The sequence below is a fragment of the Musca vetustissima genome, unplaced genomic scaffold (assembly GCF_032173495.1).
Source record: "Musca vetustissima isolate MV318-11 ecotype Yass unplaced genomic scaffold, APGP_CSIRO_Mvet_v1 utg12994, whole genome shotgun sequence".
Taxonomy (NCBI): Eukaryota; Metazoa; Arthropoda; class Insecta; order Diptera; family Muscidae; genus Musca; species Musca vetustissima.
This window is the reverse complement of record NW_026880276.1, coordinates 252,213-274,187: the sequence shown is the minus strand read 5'-3', so window position 1 is coordinate 274,187 and position 21,975 is coordinate 252,213. Positions and strand designations below refer to the sequence as shown.

The 21,975-nt window shown below is 34.6% G+C and overlaps 2 protein-coding genes across 3 annotated transcripts in view; both read left to right on the top strand.

Moving 5' to 3' along the window:
* The first annotated feature begins 543 nt into the window (after positions 1-543).
* On the top strand, positions 544-2,877 carry LOC133325787 (UBX domain-containing protein 4). Its single transcript, XM_061534510.1, has 3 exons — positions 544-629; positions 736-2,119; positions 2,638-2,877. Exons 1-3 carry the CDS (start codon positions 548-550, stop codon positions 2,867-2,869), a joined length of 1,698 nt encoding a protein of 565 aa, XP_061390494.1. The 5' UTR covers positions 544-547; the 3' UTR covers positions 2,870-2,877.
* Positions 2,878-11,273: 8,396 nt separating this feature from the next.
* Positions 11,274-21,975, top strand: part of LOC133325790 (serine/threonine-protein kinase NLK) — a 204,384-nt gene continuing 193,682 nt past the window's right edge. For both annotated transcript variants that reach the window (XM_061534513.1, XM_061534514.1), the window contains exon 1: positions 11,274-11,458. In XM_061534513.1, the coding sequence (XP_061390497.1) occupies positions 11,301-11,458 (158 nt within the window). In that variant the 5' untranslated portion in view covers positions 11,274-11,300. The remainder of the gene's footprint in view (positions 11,459-21,975) is intronic.

Sequence of the window (21,975 nt, the reverse complement as noted above, 5' to 3'; positions counted from 1 at the left end):
TTATGCTTTGTGGAATAGTTAAGCGGTCCATTTTCGTCATTGTAAGATTTTTAACTGAAAATAAGTCCAATTCCGAGTTTAAACCATGAAATAGTTAACTTTTCACGTTATGAATAACCCATCACCTTTAGATTTTGGGGTAAATGTTATCACATCGCAGTGAATGTCAGTTCCTTCTGCAAAACAGCTGTTTAGTTGGTTCTCGTCTCGTTTGTTTTCACCACAGTACACGGTTGTAATTTGCAAACTGATGAATGTGAGCTACCCTTGCTACTCTCATCCTTTCCTTAAACCTCATTCGTAAACAATCCAACTCCTTTTTAGTCTCCATCCCACCTCATTCGTAACTTTCCGTCTTCTTTTTTGACTTCTTCTTTACCGGGCATTTTGTCTTATCCCATCCCATTCGTAAAGGTGGAACGTTTTTCAATATTTCTTTTCTGCAGTGACTGTTTTGTTGTCGTGTTAAAAAGTTTCTTTCGGAAGACACAATCGAAAACAAATTCATTTGTACGAGAAAGTAAAGGAAATAATTAGAAAATTAAACATGAATTGGTACAGTGGTAATATAGCCGAGGCTGTGGCCAAATCCAAAACTCAAAATGCAATATTTGTCGTTTACGTTGAGGGTGAGTGCAATGGAAAATACCATCAAGCGAACACGTCATTTCGTTATTTATGCAAATCCCAATGTATTCATATTTTTATTCTTTTTTTTTTTTTAATTATCTCTAGGCAAAGATGAAAATTCGGCCAAGTTGTCGAAATTCATTGATGATCCTAAAATTAAGGATAAATTGCAATCGGATGACTTTGTGGCAATTAAAATTGAATCACAAAGTGAAACCTACATGCAATTCGCAGCCATTTACCAAATTGTTCCAGTGCCTTCGATATTTTTCATTGGTAAAACGGGAACACCTCTTGACATTACAACTGGTGTAGTGGCAAGTGTCGAGGAACTGGAATCGAAAATATTCAAGGTATTAGAACTTGCAGGCAAGTCACCGAAGACATCCAGTGGGGCAGCAATGAGCCAAGCATTTATAAATCAAGAAGCAAAGGCTAGCACCAGTGTTCAGCCAACTGTGGCAGCAACATCGTCAGGCGAACAAAAATCTGAGGGGAAGACCCACGAACCTAAGGAAATCGACACAAAATCGGTCGACAACTCGACGGAAGTTGTGTGTGAAGGTGGTGTTTGTTATAAAAAACCCAAGGAAGCAATAGCATCTGGCCCGACAGAAGCAACAGTGGAAAAGAAATCTGCAGAAGATACTGCCAAACTATCGGAAAAGGAGAAGGAAGAAAAATTGGCTGAAGCCAGAAAGATCTTGGAACAAAAAAGACGTGAACGCATTGAAGAAGAGAAACGTCTGGAGAAGGAGCGTGAACTGGAACGTCGCAAACAGGGCAAAGATATGCAAAATTTGCGAGCCTGGCAAAGGGACCAGGAACTTAAAGACCTGAAGGATAGCATAAAACGTGATCGCCTCGAAGAACAGGCGGCTCGAGAACGAATTCTTGCCCAAATTGCTGCCGACAAGGCTGAACGAGCTCATAAATTTGGCAATGACAGCAATAATCAAGCGTCAACATCACAAGCATCTGCTGCTGCAACCAATTCAACTGCACAGCAAAATAGTAAAGCACCACAACCTGCAGCTTCGGATGAAACACGTTTACAATTCCGTTTCGCCAGCGGAGATTCAAAGACTAAAAATTTCAAATGTTCCACAACATTGTCGGAAATACGTGATTATGTGAAAAATGAACTGCTGCCCGGCACTGGCATTAAAGAGTTTACCTTGGCCACGACTTACCCCAAACGAGAATTCACACCAGAGCACTATTCCAAGACAATGATCGATCTCGAACTGATACCAAGTGCAGTTATTTTAATCATAGGCAAAGAAGCCACTGGTCCCAGTGCCATGATAGCCAAACAAGGCGGCATCTTTAATATATTCTATATGATTGTTATGTCAATATTGAATCCGGTATTTTCGTTATTCAATGCGGCTAAGAATTGGATGACAGGTAGTAATAACAATAATAATGCCCAAGGCACAGGAGCACAGAAACGAGCCAATGAAGAACGTGGTGTTCAAGATGATATGTAAGTAAAAAAATATTAGGTTTTGTTGATTTAATAATAGTAAATTAAATCGTACAATGGTTCTGCTGATAAATAGGATCTATAAGAAAATAATAATCATATTAAGCCAAAGCTTGGTTTGATTTATGGCGACGAATAAACAAATCAAATCATATCATGAGCCGTAATTCCCGCTATTTGTTCAAAACTGCAGATGTATTTTTTTCCTGCATTATTGAATGTATGCTACTATAAAATGTAAGCTGATGTATGCCAACAACATTAACAACGATATCAAGATACCTAGTACATTTGGTGATCCCAAAAATGTTAAACGCCTTTGTTCTCAAAGAACAACATCGAATTTGTTATCTTAATTCAACATTTCAATTTATAGCCAATTGGTTATAAACACTTTCAGATAAGCTGAATTGGACTGCTGAAAGAAATCAACCTTGTTTTGGATAATCTTAACGTTTGCATGTTATAGTATCGATCTTTCATGGTTTTAATAATTTTTTTTTTTATCTTTTTGACAGTGCTAAACGTCGTAATCTGGATCGATTTGTAGGTGGTGGAAACTCTGTTTCTGATAGTGGCAATAACAGAAACACCAGCAGTGGTGGTCCCTCCGATTCACCGCCATCATCCTCATCTCAAGCCTATCGCCGTTATGTTTCCGGTTCGAATGTACATCGCCTTGCCGATAATCGTAAGGATTCGGATGATGAAAATGCCACATGGAATGGTAACTCCACACAACAACAATAATTCCATTTTTGCAATCTATCTATTTTGTTTCAATATATATGTTATAAAAAACAAAATATTAATTCCTTTTAAGATTTCTTTTATAATTGTAAGTAATTGGAGGAATCCCACACCCATCCAAATGCAATGTTTTGTGAAATTGGTATTTGTTTTGTTTCTAAATATTTAAGAAAAACTGAAAAAAATTATGTATGTGTTTGGGTCTGAAAATAAAAACAAAATGCTTTGTATTTAGTTACAAATTTATATAAATCGTCTATGCAATAATTAAATAAAATTATTAATATATATGATTGGTCTATATATAGTCCAATTAAAGACAAATTGTGTTCGAATTTGAAATAGAAAAAAAGAAATACTAAATGTTCTTAAGAACTACTGGTCTTCCATGAAAAGACCTAGTGATCTTCTATGAGAAGACATAATGGTCCTTTACGAGAAGACTTAATCGTATTTTATATTTTTCAGAAAATCGTAATTATGGTCACCACTATTAATAAAATTTTGGCAACTGGGAAATGTGAATTATATTGTGAGTGTAAATTACTATACCATTATGTAATCAATTCCCAAATTTTTATAATAGTAGTAAGAACAAAAAACGTATTAGTTCTTCTCTTCAAACAAAAGACATCGACATGTTTAACGTAAATTGTCATTTAACTGACAATAATTTATAATAGTACGTTTACATTGTACCGGATTTCGTTAACCAGTGAGTTTCAATTGCAGAGCTCCGAAATGCTCGCTCGAATTCGAGTAAAGAGTGAAACTTGCTCGAATTCGAGCGGGAGTACTCCTGCGAGTAGAAAAAGTAAAACGAGTATACTCTTTTTTTCTCTTCCACTCAAATAAGAGCGCAAGTGCTTCGCTCATATTCGAGTGGGAGTGAAATTCGCTCGAAATCGAGCAGATTCCACTCTTGTCGAGTACTCTTTTATTATTATTTATTTATTTTTTTTTTTTGATACCGTTGTTCCGTTTGATGTTGTTTGTGTTCTTTGTTTGTTTTGTGATGTTTGGTTTGTAACTCGTCACATGTGTAATGATGTATATGATCTATCTCCCCACATCACACAAAGGATCAACAACATTAACAGTTTGCTACTACGCACATACAAACAACCAAAAAATCAAATTTAATTGTCCACTCGATTTCACTCTTAGAGTGAACTCTTACTCTATTTCGAACGTTTTCGAACTCTTTTTCTTCAATAAGGAGTACTCGCGAGCACTCCCAAACAAAATAAAAGAGTGAAGAGTATACTCCTTAAAAAACTCGTACTCTTCTCGTACTCCCACTCGGGAGTATTTTTCACTCGCGAGTAAAATCGAGCAAATCGGAGCTCTGTTCAATTGTCATTGTATACATGTCAAATAAATCCTCATAAAGTAGGTTAAGCCGGTAAAAACCTCTAATGTAAATGCCGTTCATCCTAAACGACGATTAAGGAACCCCTCATTCTCGGGGTCATTTTTTTTTTTTGATTTAATTAGAATCTACACTATTTCAAGAATGTCCCTACAAAATCTCAAGAACTCTTGAAGATATAGCCGATTTATTGTATCATCATCACGTGAAGGCTAAAAGGCTTCTCAAACTTTAAACGCGTTTTTCTCTTTTTTGAATAGCGGGCACGATAACTCAAAATCTAATGACCCAATCGATTCCAAATTTTTACACGTTTCTCTGTGAGTGTATAGCTATCGTATGAACTAGGATAAAGCCAATCGGTGAAGATCTTCCTTATTTTTTAACTTGGTTTTTGGTAAAAGATCGGCGATTTTCCAAAAATATTTTTTCAAAGGTCCGCCGTTTTGTTAATTTTAAAGCGAAGTCAATAATCCTAGTTCATACGAGAGACAGACATGTGCTCTTTCTAAACCCGTTGGAATTTTCGGATTCCGATGTTCCAGTGGGGAGTTATCATGCCCGCCATCAAAAATAATGACTTTTCTTTAATTGCAATAAACAACAACAAAACAATAACAAACATTTTTTGTGAATTATTTTTCTTCTCTTTTATATCTTCAAATATATATGTAAACACGGTCCTTTCAACAACAATGTAAACACGGTCCTTTCAACAACAACATATTGCAATAGTTTTAAATTGCATTTGCATGAGGATTTACTTGGCATACATGTAATGGGGTTGACAATTAAAATCTACTGAAATTTTTATTTATTTGTCCTACACACAAAGGAAATGACCAAGGCCTATATAAGGTCGGCCAGTAAGCACAGCTGAGTATAAAGTTTGCTGTCAAATCATATTTTGAAACATATACATACATAAAAAATTATGTTAGACGTCAAAACGAAAATATTAATATTTTTTCAACATTCAATTCATTTTCAATTCATATCGTCTTTGTGAAGCACATTTGGACTATTTTAAGAGTTTAAAAAAGATTTTCAAGTAAATTATCTTACATATTATAAATTGTGTTGTGTTTTGGATGTGTTTTTATTTAAAGGCGAAGAATTAGTTTTCGCCTCGGCAAAAAAATTGACGTTAAACATAAGTTTTCTCTATATAGGCTTTGGAAATGACAACATAAACCAACAACTTAAATTACGATTTATTAGAAAACACGTCTCGTGTAAAAACGCCCGCATATAAAAACATTTCCGTCTATTTTTGTTACGTTACGACACATGTCCACTAATTTACAATTCATGCAAAAATGATAACAACGTATAATGCAAATCACTGTAAAATGATAACGACGTTATTACACAGATTTTGAAGGCAGTGATTCAGTGATTGTTTCGGCGTGAAGTCGTTAAGTCGGTAGATATAACGCTAGCGTGGAGGTATCGCAACAACCGACCATCAACTTTACACACAAAGCAGAAGCAAAGAAAAATAGAATATAAAACAAGAGAGAACAACTAGCAGCTCCAACTCCAACATAGCAAAGCAAGTGTTCTAAATGCAAACAAACAGAATCATTTATGTTTAGTGTGTAAATAACTAAACAAATAAATAAAATCCGGAAAAGGAAAATGCATCGATGAAAATAACGAGTGTAAAAACGAAATATATTACAAATTAACCTGTAATTATAATAGTGCACATCCCATATCTCTAAAGGGAGAAAATTAAGAAAGAAAAACACACAATTTAAGAAATTTTTATATATAAATATATTATTACATACATATATAACGTCTATATATCTATGTGTTTAGTGTGTGTGCGTATGTACGATTGTGTCTTTGTTTGAAACAGAAAAAAACCTAAACTAATAGTCGTTTGTAAATTTAAGTGTATTTTTCTTCTTTTTTTCGTGTGTGCTGCATGTTTCTTTTCTGCTAAAGTGTACGCAAAATTTGTAGAGAAAAAAATAGCAAGAAAAGAAGTTGTCTCTCCTCTCATCCCAGAATAACAATGAAAAAAGAATAAAATAAAACGAAACGAAACAACTAGTTCGTTCTACCCCCAACGTGTTCTTCTTTTGTTACAAGAAAGAAAAAAATATAAGTCTGTCTGTTCGAATTTGAATATAACAAATTGAAGTGAAAAAAGAAATAAAATACAAAAATATACTGTTATTCTTCTTTTACAGTAGAAAACTAAGCCCAAAAAACAATAACAAAAGTGTGTGAGCAAAAAGAGCAGCAAAATAACAACAATTTATTGTTTAAAATAAAATTGATAAAGCAGAGTGGTAGCAGCAGAGTGTTGTAATAACACAAGCAAAAAAACGAAAAATAAATTTCAATTGGCGTCTCGTCGCGTTTATTTGACACAGCTCCAGCCAGTAATCTCAGTGCTCTCTCCCCAGCTCTCTGCAACTCGCATGCTCTCTGTCTCCTTTGATTTCCTTTAATGTTTGGTTTCGGTTTATAAGTGAAGTAACAACAATAACAACACACACACGCACATCTGTACAACAATTGTGTGACGGCCAGTGAGAGAGCGAGAACACAAGAGCCCACAATAATAACAGCTTCCCCTCTTCTTCTTCCTTTATTTCAAACTACTCAGCTGCCAAACAACAGAATTCACATTGTTTGTTTGTGCCGTTTATCGGAGATTCGCCTTTGTTGTGCTGCTTCAACGTCAATGCATTGTGCGCGGCCTAGTTGATGGTGGTGGTGATGGCGTTGTGCTGCTGATTTCCACAACCGGCGTTTTAACATTAGAAATTGTTATTAAACAACAATAACAAAAAGAAATTGCAAATAAAAAATAAACACCAATAACAAAACTAAATTAAAAGGAAAAGGAAAACATGTATACAATAACAACAAGAACCAAATAATAAAAGAGAAATTTTGTAATTATAAATGAAAAGTGAAATATATTCGGCATAAAATTAAAAAAAAATATATATACATATATATATATATATTTATATGTATGTATGTATAACCAAAATCAATATTCGTTTATGATGTTTTGAGAAGATGTGTTAAATATTGAATTGCAAATTAGCAACAGCAAGCATTAGCAATCACAGCAACAAAAATAATAACAACAAAAGTAAGTCTTATATGGTATTTAGGTTAAGATTCATTTGTTTTTGTTCTATTTTTTATTTTAATTTTAAATTTTGTTTATTAATTTCTTTTGACTGAATCGGACTTTTGTTTCTTCTCTTCCGTATCCGCCGTTGCCGTTACTTTGGCGAATTCTACCCTTTTTCTTCCAAAAAAGGCCGGCCATTGGCGATAATGGATATTTTTCTCCTTTGTCGTTTGTTTTATTTTTTTGTTCGAGTGTTCTGTCTCTTTCACTCTCTAACTCTGGGATCTGAGAGAGCAAACATTTTGCATTCGATGTTTTTTTGTTGTTGCTGATTTTTTTTCTTCTGGTATCATGGCTGGACTTGTATGTTGCATGTGTTGGTTGAGTTGTGTAGACAATGTGTTTCTTTGGTATGTTTCTTTATTTTTTTGAAAAAAAGATACAAATTTGTTTATTTTTTTATTCATAAAATGAAATTTAAATAATTGTGTTAATATTAAGAGTGTCATATAGGAGATGTGAATTGAGTAAGGACACACCTTAACTGGTCTCATCTACTCATTTTTTTGTGTTTTTTTTTTTTCTAGTATACCGCCATCCGTCTATTTAAGAGGTTATGTTGAGGGTGGATAACAGGGTCAAATTCCGCAACAAAATTGTTGTATATTATTCGCCATGACATTTTGTTAGAAAAATGATTAAAATTACACAATTTAGTCACCTAGTCGGTATAGGTTTTTTAAATTTAATGTTGGTGCAGCCTTAAAAGTTCCTGAAAAAATCTGGCATTGCTACAATTTGTTAAATTTTGTTACACGTATTTTTGCTATAATCAAAATTAAAAAATATAGCTCTTAATACGAATAAAAAAATACATAAATACATACATACATGTAAATATTTTTATACCCTACACAACTATGTTGTCAGGGTATTATAGCTTTGTGCAGCCCCAAGAGTTTGTAACAATATAAGTCGTAGACCCACCTTTAAGTATACCGATCGTCATATATCGACTAGCTGAGTCGATCTAGACATGTGTGTCCATGTGTCCGTCCGTCCGTCCATTATAATTTGTAAACACGATACATGCCACATTTATGGACCAATCTTCACGAAATTTTGCATGTAGGATGGGTTCTGGCCAATGAAGACCCATATTGTTTTTTGGAAAAGATCGGTTAATATTAGGGGATGAAATGAACCAATTACTTGATTTTTGTCGGTATTTCTGGTCGCTTCAGAGGCCGTAATTATGGCCCGAACATCGCGAAATTTTACATGGAGAAGGTGGTGGGGCCAAAGAATAAGCATGGATGTTTTGATAAAGATCGGACAATACTTAGCGGGTCAAATTTTTATTCTGGGGCGTATATATTTTCTCCTGAAGGATATAGACCCGAGGAGTTGATAGTATATCCAAGAGGAGTGGTTGACCTTTAAATTGATACGAAATATAGTGGTGTATCTACTCAGATGTGGGAGTTACACTCAAATATTTACAGGTGCTTACGTATTCAGATATCATGATAGTATATCCAAGGGGAGTGGTTGACCTTTAAACTGATACCAAATATAGTGATGTATCTACTCAGATGTGGGAGTTACACTCAAATATGTAAAGGTGCTTACGTATTCAGATTTCATTTAGTAACCCATTACCACATTAGAGGGCGGAAATATCGCGCTGATCGCTTTGAAATTTTCCATGAAGTTCCAGTTATGGTCAAGGACAACGCCTAGAATTTTCGGTGATGATCAGATTAAAATTTTGGGAATTAAATGGACCGAAAACTTTAATGTTTTTGTGTGTTTCGTGTCGAATATAATCCGAACATCACAACACAACCCACCATAAAGGGAATCTGGACAAGTAATTAGAAGGGATGTACTGAATATTCGAAAATGTAAGGAAGAGGTGCTGTTTTGACCTATAATCGGACAAGGAGGGGGCAAATATCACGAAATATTATTCAAACTCGGAATAAACATCCGCAGAAAGTTAGAGTTTCGTGGTAGTTGTGTAGGATATCGTATGGTCGGCCCCGTTCGACTATACTACTCCGCTCACTGGTTTATAATTGTGACATGTTAGAAAAGGGACAAAATAAAGTTTTAATCGACAATGTTAACGATCGGCTTGTCGCTCTTGAAATGTCGACTTTGCGATATCTTCAAATATCAAAAGTCGACCTTTTCTATACCAAAAAATCAGTGGAATGTCCATTTAATTATCCCTAGTCGGATCCATACCCCAATAAATAGTTGTTAAGAATCCAAAATACATGTTGTGTAGGGTATTCGAATTATGTTTCCCGTTAGTATTTTTTCAAATGTTAAAGATTTGAGGTCCTCCCACCGAAAGGAGTGAACCGATAGGAGGACGCATATATGTATTTGCACAAGGTATGACAATAACATAACGATGTGTAAATTTTGAATCGATTCGGATATTCCATAAGCTTCACTTGAGATTTAGAAACGTTTACAATTTTGGGAGAATTATCAGAAGGAGTGGACCAATTGGCATTATCTTTAGGCCTGATATAGTTTAGATACATAAGTAATCGTTTTAACATCGAATCGGATATTCTATAGATCATATTAATGGGTTTGATCTAGGCTTAATAGACATATGGAAAGTTGGGATCAAATCGAAAACTTCGTTCACATGATATATAATTGTGGATATACGTAAGGAGTGCTTTGATATTTCCATATTCGAATTTTATATACGTTTGAAAGAAGAATTGGGCCAAATTGATGTATGGTATAATAATGTGATATTTGCTACTGATTTTCATTCGGATCAAAGAATTTCGAAACAAAGGTTTTAGTCTACAGTTTATAAGTGTCGGACAATTCATGTGGTTTGGTTGGATAACTGCTTGACAAATTCTATAGATTCACATATTGTCTATAAGCCCATTATTGCCTCAATTTGTTGGAACCCAAAATTTCGGATACTAAGTTATTGTGCAGTATTCTGCTTTACAGAACAATATACATGTAATCTGAGTCAATTTTTCTTCTTGCATATGGCCCTCCAACCGAATATGAGCCGTTGTTTTTAATTTGGTCCTTCGAGCCGGATATAAACAAATCTTTTTGAATCTTATTTCCTTAAATTAATTCTGTAGATTACTGTGTTTAGACACACATAATGAGTTTGTTCAGCAGCACACCTCAAATATATATATATATATATATAAATGAATAATTCAATAATTTTGATCTGGAAATTATATTATTCGGTTTAAAATATACAATTTGAATTTCAAATTATTCAATTTGTAATTCAACTAATTTACATTATTTTTTCATATATATTGCGTAGCATTACTATTATATATTATTAATTTTTAATATTATTTCATCTTTTCAGGGATATAAAATCAATTGGAATTTCTGCGAAATAAATTAAATATTTACCTCAACGCACCCACCCACTTTCTTTCACTGTACATAAATCTAAATTAAATCAAGTCCCAGAATAAAAATATCTGCACGAGCTTGAAATCCTATAATTAACGGTTTTATAACGAAATTCTCAGTACGCATCCATAGCAAAAAAGTAAATAAATAAAAATAAAATAAAAAAATCAAAGTCACAAAGGACTTATTTTAATGGAAAAAATACGCGCGTGTGTATAAAAAAGAAAATATATATTTAGTGTTTTTTTGTGCATTTTACTGATGCCAGAGTGAAAGAGTGAGTGGGTTCGTTAGTAGCTCATGCAAAAATTGGAAAACTGGATAATTTTGCTGTCCTGTCCTTACAACAATTGGCAAAATCTACATTACCATCTAGATACATCACATCATTGTCACCCCCTCTTCCCCGCTCCATTGTTAGAAAGGGTATTCGCCACACAACTTGAAATTGTTTGTTAGGCACAAAACCCCAAAAAACACGTGAAATAAATTCTCTCTGGTGGTGGTAACATTCGATGAGCGTTTCGATGTCACTCGTACAAGGTGGAGCTGCTGGCGGTGCACCCCAAGGTGCTATTCTAGCTGCCGCCGCACCATATTATCAGCCACCGGCTGTACCACAGGATGTCCAGCCAGATCGACCAATTGGTTATGGTGCTTTTGGTGTAGTATGGTAAGTAGTATTTGAATTTTGAATTTCCTTCAATTTTTATTTAATATAAAATATGGGTTCTGAAATAATCGATTTGAGAGATTGTAATAATGTAAACAAGTTTTTGAATTGAGTTTATTTGAGAAGTCCGGAGGAAAGAAACCAGGAACTGACCGTTTAAAACATATATTTAAACATTTTTGCGAGGATATTTACATTTAATTACAATAAAGTTTCCAACGTCACCTTGATCTATACAATACTGTCGCGAATGATGTTTGAAACAATTTACATATTCAAAACCAGTAAGAAAAGCAGTAAAGTCGGACTGGGCCGACTATATGATACCCTTCACCACTTGGGGTATATCCTTACAATCAATCCTTATATCAATGTGCCCTCGAGGGAACATGCTCATGTCATTCTGCAACCTATGCTAAATTTATTTTTATTTACTTTGAATTATGTAAAAGCGGACGAATATATATTTATATGTGGGAACTATATTGAAATCTGAACCGATTTTCCCGAAACTTACCACAAATCATTCTAAACTCAATTCAGTACGCTATACAAAATATCATGCAAATCGAAGGATATAAAAGGGACTTTGGTGCACTATTTACCTAAAATCGGAAGAAAATATATATGGGAGCTATATCTAAATTTTAACCAATTTTTACGAGACTTAACACACATCATTCTAGGCCTAATTCAGTACACTATACCTAATTTCGTGCAAATCAAAAGATATATAGGGACTTTGGTGCACCATTTACATTAAATCGGACGAAAATATATATGGGAGCTATATCTAAATCTGAACCGATTTTCAGGAAACTTAACACACATCATTCTAGACCTAATTCATTGCGCTGCGCCAAATTTCGTGCAAATCAAAGGGACTTTGGTGCACCATTTACATAAAATCGGACGAAAATATATATGGGAGCTATATCTATATATTTTTTTAGTTTCTGATTAAACAGCAGCTTTGAGGCAGGAGGTATCAGTGGTTTTGGGGACAGCTATCAGACTTGATCACGGTTTAGTAATAGTATTACGCCGCGAAAAAAATAGGATAATTTCGAATACAATCAGGATAATGTAAGATTTACAAATTTTCAAAATGTTTAACCTTTGTGTGAGTTGACCGAAGGGGCTTATCTTTGACACGTACTTCCTGTCATTGAGTTTAATTTAAGATTGATAGAATTATTATGATGTGGCAAGTTTGAATTAAATCGGTTACTTCCTTAACAAAATTTCAAAATTATTAAACTTTGTGAGGGAGGTATCAGAAGGATATTCCATATCTTCGAGCTTGATTTAAGTTTAATAGAATTCTTATGGTGTGGGGGGTTTGGATTAAATCGGTTACTACCTTTGGATGTTATCGAGGGCACGATCAAGACAAGGACGGACATTTCTAAATATATGTCCTGCATAATTTATTCCAAAGATTTTCTGAGTAAGGATCGGTTAAAAGTCAAAAAGAACAATGAAAAATGCGGATATCGATTTCTTGTCTTTCTGAACCTTTCAGAAAATGTATCACGCCATAACTCAAAAACTTGACCCATGACGAATTTCTGGGTTTTTTGATACACTAACTAAGGACGTTCATTCTTATAAATAATTTTCCACATTCCTGACCATGACCATGAGTTCCATATCGTTGCATAGTGTTACCAGACTAAAATTATAATAAAACAAAATTAGTTTGGTAATCTATTTTTCTTCGAAAGATTAACACCAGACTGTTTATTTTTTGACCATTTTTATCCTTCCTTCAACACTCGTTAAACACATTAAAGACAAGGGAAAAACTTTCCAAAAAAAAAATCAAAGACCCTTCTTCTGACTAATGATTATCGGCGATAAAAGGAGTTTCTTTTCAAATTTCTAACTATGCACTGACTGGCTGGATGGCTAGCTGGCTGGATGGCTGGCAGGTTATCCATGTTCAGACATAAAATTTTCCATTCACGTGTGGAACGGCATTTCCGGATGTAATCAAATGGAAAAAATCGTTTTTTTTCTCCCTGACATTCTTTTAGGCCTGACAGACTGGGCAAAAATGTAAGCAGACTGAAAAAAAAACTCAAAACATAAAACATTAAGACAGGAATGAAGAGGGAAGGCAAAGAAGAAGGCCCAAGCAGGCAGGCTGTTAGTCAGCCCAATATCGACAGCCAAACAAATACCGTTCGTTCATTACACCGACAACCAAAACAAAGGAGGAACGAACAGAAAATACAACGGACTACAAAAATAATAAACAAACCCGTAGAAAAAACAACAACAATAAAAACAAAAACACGTAAAGACGAGTTAAACAAAAATCCCAAACCAAATTCTCCACCTAAGAAGTAAAAACGCTAAATACAAAACTTGAATGCATCACTAAATCCGAAAAGAAAAAAAAAACACAAACACACACACACACCTAATCGTTGTACGGACTCGCGCATATGCGTCAACATACATATATCCCACACAAACACACGCACATCGATACAAACAAACCTATAGTCAAATGTGCAAGTGAACGAGTGTTAAAGACCCTTCTTCTTTGTCGCCGTCTTTTTTTTTTGGCTTGGCCATGGTGCAAACAAGAAGCCAAAAGGCATTATTACTACTTTGGCTTAGCAAGAGGCAACAACAAAACAAAACAAAAGAGAAAAACAAAAACAACACCAGAAATTGTTGGCTGTTGTCTGCATGCTCCATTCTTCCAGTCGTTGCCGTCGTTCAACACTACCAGCCAACTTTATTGCTGAGGAACCAGCCAGCAACTTCTTATACAGACACACACACACACACACAAACATGCTACCATGTATTCCAGTATTGGCCAAGCCTAAGGCTTTTGTAGGGAAACACGAAGAAAACATCAGAAAAACACCATGAGTAATATTATCCAGTGATACGTCGGGGTTCTGTTGTTGTTGTTATCCAGGCAAAAAGGCATCAGAATCGATAACTTAAAAAAAACTTCGTTTCCTTTCTTCATCAGCTCAATCTTTGGGCCAACAATTAAATGGTGTCTGAGTGATAGCATTTATGGAACGAATCCATCCGATAAGGATATTGGACTTTGACATAGAACGATAAACCAGAAGATTATCGGCTCACAAAACATAAGAGAAATACACATATTTTGATGGGAATCGCGAAAGTCATCATATGCTTGATGGCCCCAATACAAATCATATATTATCAAATAAGATCAGAAAGTATTCTATGTTCATATAGGACCCAATGATCAAGAGATAGGTATACATTATTCTCTATTTTTTTAGAATATCTGGAGTCTTGTCCTTTCTTCTTATAGACGATCTACTCGTGGAAGATCGAAAGGTATTTTTTCTGATGGAAGATTTTAAGTTCTTCTGACAATAAAGGTTCCTGTTTTGGCATAGCCATAGAAAGGATTCGATCGATAGGTAGATATTATACTGTTGTTTCGTAGAATATCTGGGCGCATTTTCACTCTTCCTATAGACGATATACTCGTGGAAGATCAAAATGTATATTTTTCAATGGAATATTGTTATTCTATTCGTGGAAAATCCAGTGGTGTTTCTTCTACAAGAGGAATAACAGTTCTTCATCCACAATCGACCTGGAGATTTTTTCGTCTCTCCTCCTAGAAGACCAGAAAGGTAATCATATCCCGAAAGACCAAGAGGAAATTTTTCTCATAACAGAAGATGAGCGCGTGGTTTCTCATAAAATCACAGGAGGCCTATGCAGGTCTTCTTCTCAAAGAAGAATCTCTTATTTTCAGAGAACATCAAGAAAAATTCTTTTTGAAGAAAACCAGCAAGGATTTCTCATAAAATACCAGGAGGTTTTCTTTTTTAGGAAAAATCTACAGTGGATAAAGAACCACAGAGAACCTGTAGGATTTTCGACTCCTCTCCTGGAATACTAGAGGGGTCCACTTATTCTTAAAAGGTAAAACAACAGGGTATTCTTCTCATAAAACACCCGAAGGGTTTCCTCTCAGGTATGTTATGCATGTCTTACTCTCATAGAAAAGTAGGTTCTTTTCATAGAAGAACAAGAAAAAATCATGATACAGAAGACCAGCAGGGTCTGATTAGCAAAATATGGGTAGAATAGCGAAAGTCGTTCTCTTGGAAGATCGGTACGTCTTCTATTTATATGTAGGGTCATAGAATAACAGCAGTTCTTCATACACAGAGAATCCGTAGAGGTTTTCGTCTCCTATCCTAGAAGACCAGAAGGGTCTTCCTATCTTGAAAGACCAAGAGGGAATTTCTCTCATAAAAGACCTCAGATAACTTATGCAGGTGTTTTTCTCATAGAAGGATATCTCATTTCTAGGGAACATCAAGAAATATTATTCGTAAAAAAACTTAGCAAAGATTCTTTATAGAATACCAGAAAGATTTCTTCCCTAAAGAAAAACAGCAGTTCTCCTCTGCTAGACTACAAGAGGAGGCTATATATCCTGAAAGAGTTAATATAATAGCAGGGTATTCTTTTGATAAAAGGCCTCTATATTTTCTTCTCAGATAAGTTATGTCTATCTTTTTCTCATAGAAAAATAAGTTATTTTCATCGAAGACCAAAAACAGAACTTTCTTCACACATAAGACCAAAATATATTCTTCATACAGAAGACCAGTATGGTTTCTTCTTCTTTTGTCCAGCTGGTCATATATACCCCACCAGTATACCTCCATCTCATAAAAGTGAATTTATTTCAGGATACGACCCTCAAAAATAAGTCAGATAAGCCATTTTCTCTCAGGAGAGAAAATTACCTACCGAACTTCTAACATTGGTACAGCAAATGGAAAAACGATATCTCTTTTTCGTATATAAGCCAAAAGGTATTGTTCTCATAGGGGACAAGCAGGACATCTTCTCATAGAAGATCAAAGAAATGTTTCAGAGATGATCAGAAGGGCCTGATTTTAGTAAAGGACCATCCTAGAATTTCCGCAGGCCATCTCATAAAACTACAGGTGTTTTTTCATATACGATCGATATGTATCTTTCTCAGGGAAGAGCAGGTGGTCTTCCCCTGCAAGTTTTCTTCTAGAATAAGATCGGCAGACCAGTAATGCTTCATTTCATAGAAGACCGAAAACGATTTTCCTCCGAAGCCTAACAATTATTCTTTTCTTAGAAGTGCAGCATTACTTGTTTCTGAAGAAAATCTTATATAAAGTCTAAAAAATCAACACTCTTTCTTGTAGAAGACTCTCAGGATTTTTATAGAGTACAATCGGGACATATTTCATTGAAAGCCACCATGTTTTCTCATTAAAGGAATATGGTCTTAATCTTACATGACGGCATGACTTGTTTTTATCTAATATCGACAGCTCATCTTCTCATAAAAGACCTGCTGATCTCTTCTACTCAGTGTATATCATTAGGAGTTTAGCAGGCCAGGTTGACTTCTTATAGAATACTCTAGGGATATTTACAAAGAATGCCACCATATCTTCTTATTGTTAAAACAAAAAGAACAAAAGAGGGTCTTCATCCTATAAAAGACCAGAAGATGATCTGAAGAAACTCATATTTCAAAGAAGGTAGGACAGGACAATAGCTCATAACGTGTTTATAGAGGACATTATCCTTGTTTTAGTTTTCCAGCAGGTTATCTCCAGTTTGGATATCAGCAAGCCAAATTCTCATAAAGACCCACCAGTTGTTTTCCAATTGAGATCCTGTCTTTCCATAAAACGTTCCGTATTCTTCTAAAAGAAAGACATATCTTCCCATCGAAGATTATGTCGGTTCCCAATGAACGCTATGACGCATTCAACCTGAAAATCAAAGATGATCTGAAGATTTTCTATCCATAAAGATGATCTGAAGGTAAATAATTCTTGAAAAATATCGAAATTTATGTTTTTTTCATAAGTTTGAATTGTTTTCTATTCTGGAAGACCTTCTTCTCATAGCAGACCAACATGTTTTCTTCGTAGAGAAATTCTTCGCATTTTATATAGGATATAATTCTCTCATGTCAAAGACCTATCATCTTACAGAGGATTTTTTTTCAAATAGACCTTCTTTCCATATAAAAGGTCCTGTCTTCTTCTAAGTGAAAGCCATTTTTTCCAGGAGGTCTTCATGATATATAAGTCCAGAAAATGAAAGATTCAATCCATAAAGAGCATCTGATGGTATACGTTTCCTAAAAAAGGAATGTATTCCCATTAATGGTGGCCCTTTTTGTCTTCATACAAAATAATTTCTACTCGTAAAATTCTAAGTCGACTATCCATGGAGGAGCATAAGTTTAACTAGAAACCCAATATGGGAATTTCTATTCAAGGTCCATGGAACGAATACACATCTCAATATTAAAGCCCTGCTATATTTTATGAATTTTTATGGTCCTATATGTATTTTCAAATCGAATGGGATGCAATTTGGTATTCCGGAATCATTGTGGTTTAAAAACTTCTTCTTCTTCTTTTCCGTAGGACCTAGCCCCATATAAAAATCCCTCCAATAGTCAGTTTAAGGTCCTAGCCGAATTTTCCACCCTATGTGCCGGTAATTTGGAATTTCTTTCTCTTACAGACTCTCTGACTTACAATAATGGTTCATGTTTTGACATAATTACCACATAATCGATAGGATGATTTTGGTCCTTTCAATGTCCACCTCATTATGGAGGGTATAATAAGGTCGGTTCAGTCGACCATTCGAAATCCTAATCGAAAATTCTCATCACTGATTATCAGTGAGTTTGTCATAAACATAAATTAGGACGTGTTTTTAGTGAGAACTAACCAATCCCGATCAGCATTTATCTATAAATTATCCCTTTTCCCGTTACAACAGGTTTGGGGAACTAAAACTTCATGACGGTGATTAGTGTTACAGGTTTGTTGTTGGTGAAGATTTCCGGCTGGTGGTTGTTATCGGAGTTGTGTCAAAAAGTGTGAAGCCACATTTCAATGTAGATTTCCTTTCAGACCGGTTTATGTTTTTTTTTTGTGAACAGACAGACCTTCCAAGAATTCATTGATCAGTGATCGGGAGACTAAGATCAACAATAACAAACGGACACATACACACAGTCAAAGAACACACATAATTACGTTTTGGCCATGATCAAACATTGTGTCCACCCCTTCATAGGACATGCTTAGACACAAGTGCCTTTTCAAATGGATCTTCATCGAAGATACAAGACCACAAAATGACCTAAAAGAACTGAAATGCACTTAACTGAAAATCCAACTCGACTTAGTTCTCATCAGTTCGCAGTTGACCAGCAGCATTCAAATAAATGTGTATTCAAGAAGAAGAAATAAAAAAAAAAAACAGAAAACTAAGAATAACGAGGAGTATAGAAGAGGGCTCTAAAACCGAAACAAAAAATCGAGAAAAAAAACACATACGAATCAAAGCAAAAAACTAGTTGCTGTCTGGCTGCAGGTAGATGAAGGTTGCCAGTTCTTCCATTTGAAACAAAGTACAAAAATGAAAATTGTCTTTGTCCAATTCTTCCATAGAGATGTAGTTTTTTGATTTGCTTCTTTCTACTTCTTCCTCTGCTGTCTTTGCAGCCATAAGTTTGGTCTTTGTGTTGGATTTTGTTTCATGAAATTGGCACCGTCTAGAACTCCTTTAAAATGAAACAAAGGCAGATGGGGCATCCAAAAAAATCGAATAAGACAACGATAAAAACTGCTACCTCTGCCCGTCTAGATTGCAACATAAAAATACGAATCCAAAGGATTGGCCGGAATCATTGCTGTTGGCATGACAATGTTGTTGTCTTTATGATGATGGCGAAGCTGGTTAAAGTATTTAAGCCCTCGTTTATGTTATGCAACCGCAGTCAACGTCATTCCGTTTTTGGAGACTTTATTATTATTTTTTTCACTTCTGATGTAGATCTTAAAACGCATGGTTTTTTTCAGTTTTTGACAGTTTTTCTGGACATATTTTGTGTGGTGGACTTAGTTGACACAATAGATTACATTTTGATACATCTAAGGGAGAAAGGCTTCGTGGCCTAGGGGACCCTAAGGGTTTCTACATCTAGTATGCGTACTGATTTCCTTTATCAGAATACTGAAAGGGTTTCTTTATAGAAGAATTTCATTTTCTCTAATTTTTCTTTTTAACAGATTCGAGACAATCTGCCTTTAGACATGGAAGATCAAAAATTGCTTCGAAAAAGACTAGAAGGTAATCATTCTTAAACGAATGTAATGCCTATTTTTCTCATAGAATTATATGGATATTCTTCAAATAATGTATTTTTGTTTTCTTTTTGAATCCAAGGTGTATTTTTCTGAAGCTCTTCTGCTTCTACTTGAATGGCTAGAAGGTAAAACTCTTTTCGTTTCTATGAGTACTTCAAGAATGCAAGTGGGACTTAATAAGGTATTCTTCATACAGAAGGTAAATATATTCTTCTCATAGTAGATTGGTTTATATAAGGATTTTCTTTTGGTAGATGACCAGAACTTCTACTTCTATAGAGGACTAAAAATTATACTTCTCATAGAAGACCAAAACGGCATGCCATTCTTCTACATCAGGAATGCACAAGCGGTGATAGCTAAACACGTATTCTCTTTTTTCTCTTTTCGTCAGTTATTTTTGATGATGATCTCTCAGTTACTCTTTCACATAATTTCTGTCGATTTAGTTCTGTTCAACACATATTTTCATATGCCTAGTTCAAATGAACTATTTCTCGTTCGTCTAGTTCCCTTTGTTTCAATAGTTCATTTATCTCTCGAGGGTCAAAAAGACTTCAAACGCAAACGAGTTTATTTTCCTAGAAAAATACAAGTTTTTCATAGTGCTTCTGAGGGTTTCTTCAGGAAGACTAGAACGTATTATTATCCAATGAATCCAAAAGACCAAATTATTGATATCCTAATTTGTTTATTATAGAGGATAAGATTGTTTTCGTTTAGTAAAAAATATCATCTTCTCTTCTTATTTCGTTCTGGTCATCGTGTTTTGGAAATAGTGTCAAAAATTATTGAGAACAAATGTTAAGATCAAAAATTTTGTCGTTTCGTCTAAAGTTCAAAAGAATTATTCCTCAAAGGGAACGATCGGTACTAGGCCCGTATCGTTTGTTCGTCCAGTTCCTTTACACCAGTCATTCATTACTTATCAAGTTCACATAGTTTCTTTTGATATAATCGTTCATTTAGATCTACCCTTGCAAAACCCAAATAAACTAATCTATATCAAAGATTTAAATAAAAGAAACTATAAGATGCGAAAAACCCCTTGCTTCATTCTGGTTCGCATGTTCCATTACAATATTATACAAGTAAAATATATTTATTTGAGGACAAGTTTTAAGATCTAAAATTGTGCCGTTCCGGAGCGATATAGTTTAAAAGAACTACTACTCAAAAGGAACGGTAGACACTAGGTGCCGATATTTTGTTCGTCTATTTTTTTCTATATTTCATTTATTCTCCATTTAGATCTCTCTTTCATTGACCGAATTAACTGACCTATACCAAGGAATGATTGAATTAAAATAAACTAAGTGATTGATCAAGAGCGAATGAGATAGAACTGCTTCAGAGTCGAAATTGGTAAACTCCAAATAGTTAATTTGAATGTCCTTTTCATCGTTCTTGTTTTTTAGCAATGTCCTCATTGACTTTCTATTGATGTACACCTTTAATGTGAAACATAATAAATTGACGAGCATATGCTATTAATGAGAAATAATTAAGAATATGGGAAAGAGATCAATAAAAAGAAAGAGATCAAATAAAGGAGCAGGCTACAAAAAAGGAACTGCATGAACTAACGAGAACTAGGTCCGATCATTTCTGTTTCTGAATTGTTACAATGAACCAGTTCGAGATCAAGTGAGATCGAATAAAATAACGACATTAATTATAGGATCTATATAATTTAAAGAGCTAATTCTAATTCCGATTATTCCTTCCTCGGAATAGTTCCAATGAACTAGTTAGATACTGAGGCGAGAGAAAGAACGACGAACGAAAGTTTCTGTTATGCCTGACATGATCTATTTTGGGTGAATAATAGTGCTTATCACTCAACTAGTCAAAAATGACCAACTTTGCCACCAATTTTATAAAAATATTTGGTAATTTTTCAGGCTCGATTTTTTGGACATTTTGATGATTTGTAGGGTTGGGCATATTAGTTCACGTAGCGGATCGAGCTTTCTCGTTCTTTTTTTAAAGAAACTAGTTCCTTAATGTAGTTCCTTTGTTCCATATAGTTCCTTTACTCCATACAGGTCCTTTGCTCTTTATAGTTCCTTTGTTTTTTATAGTTCCTCTGCTCCAAATAGTTCTGATTCCTACATAGTTCCTTTGAATCTCTCTCTCTCTTTCGTCGTTATTTTTGTTTTTTCGTTTACATAGTTCCGTGTTGATTTGTTAATAGATGATTGAAAATTGTGCGAAAATGAAAAAAAACGAAATTAAGCTACAGAATTCGACTGCAGGACGATAAGCATTAAATATTTTTTACAAATAAATACAATAATAAATTGATGAGCGTAT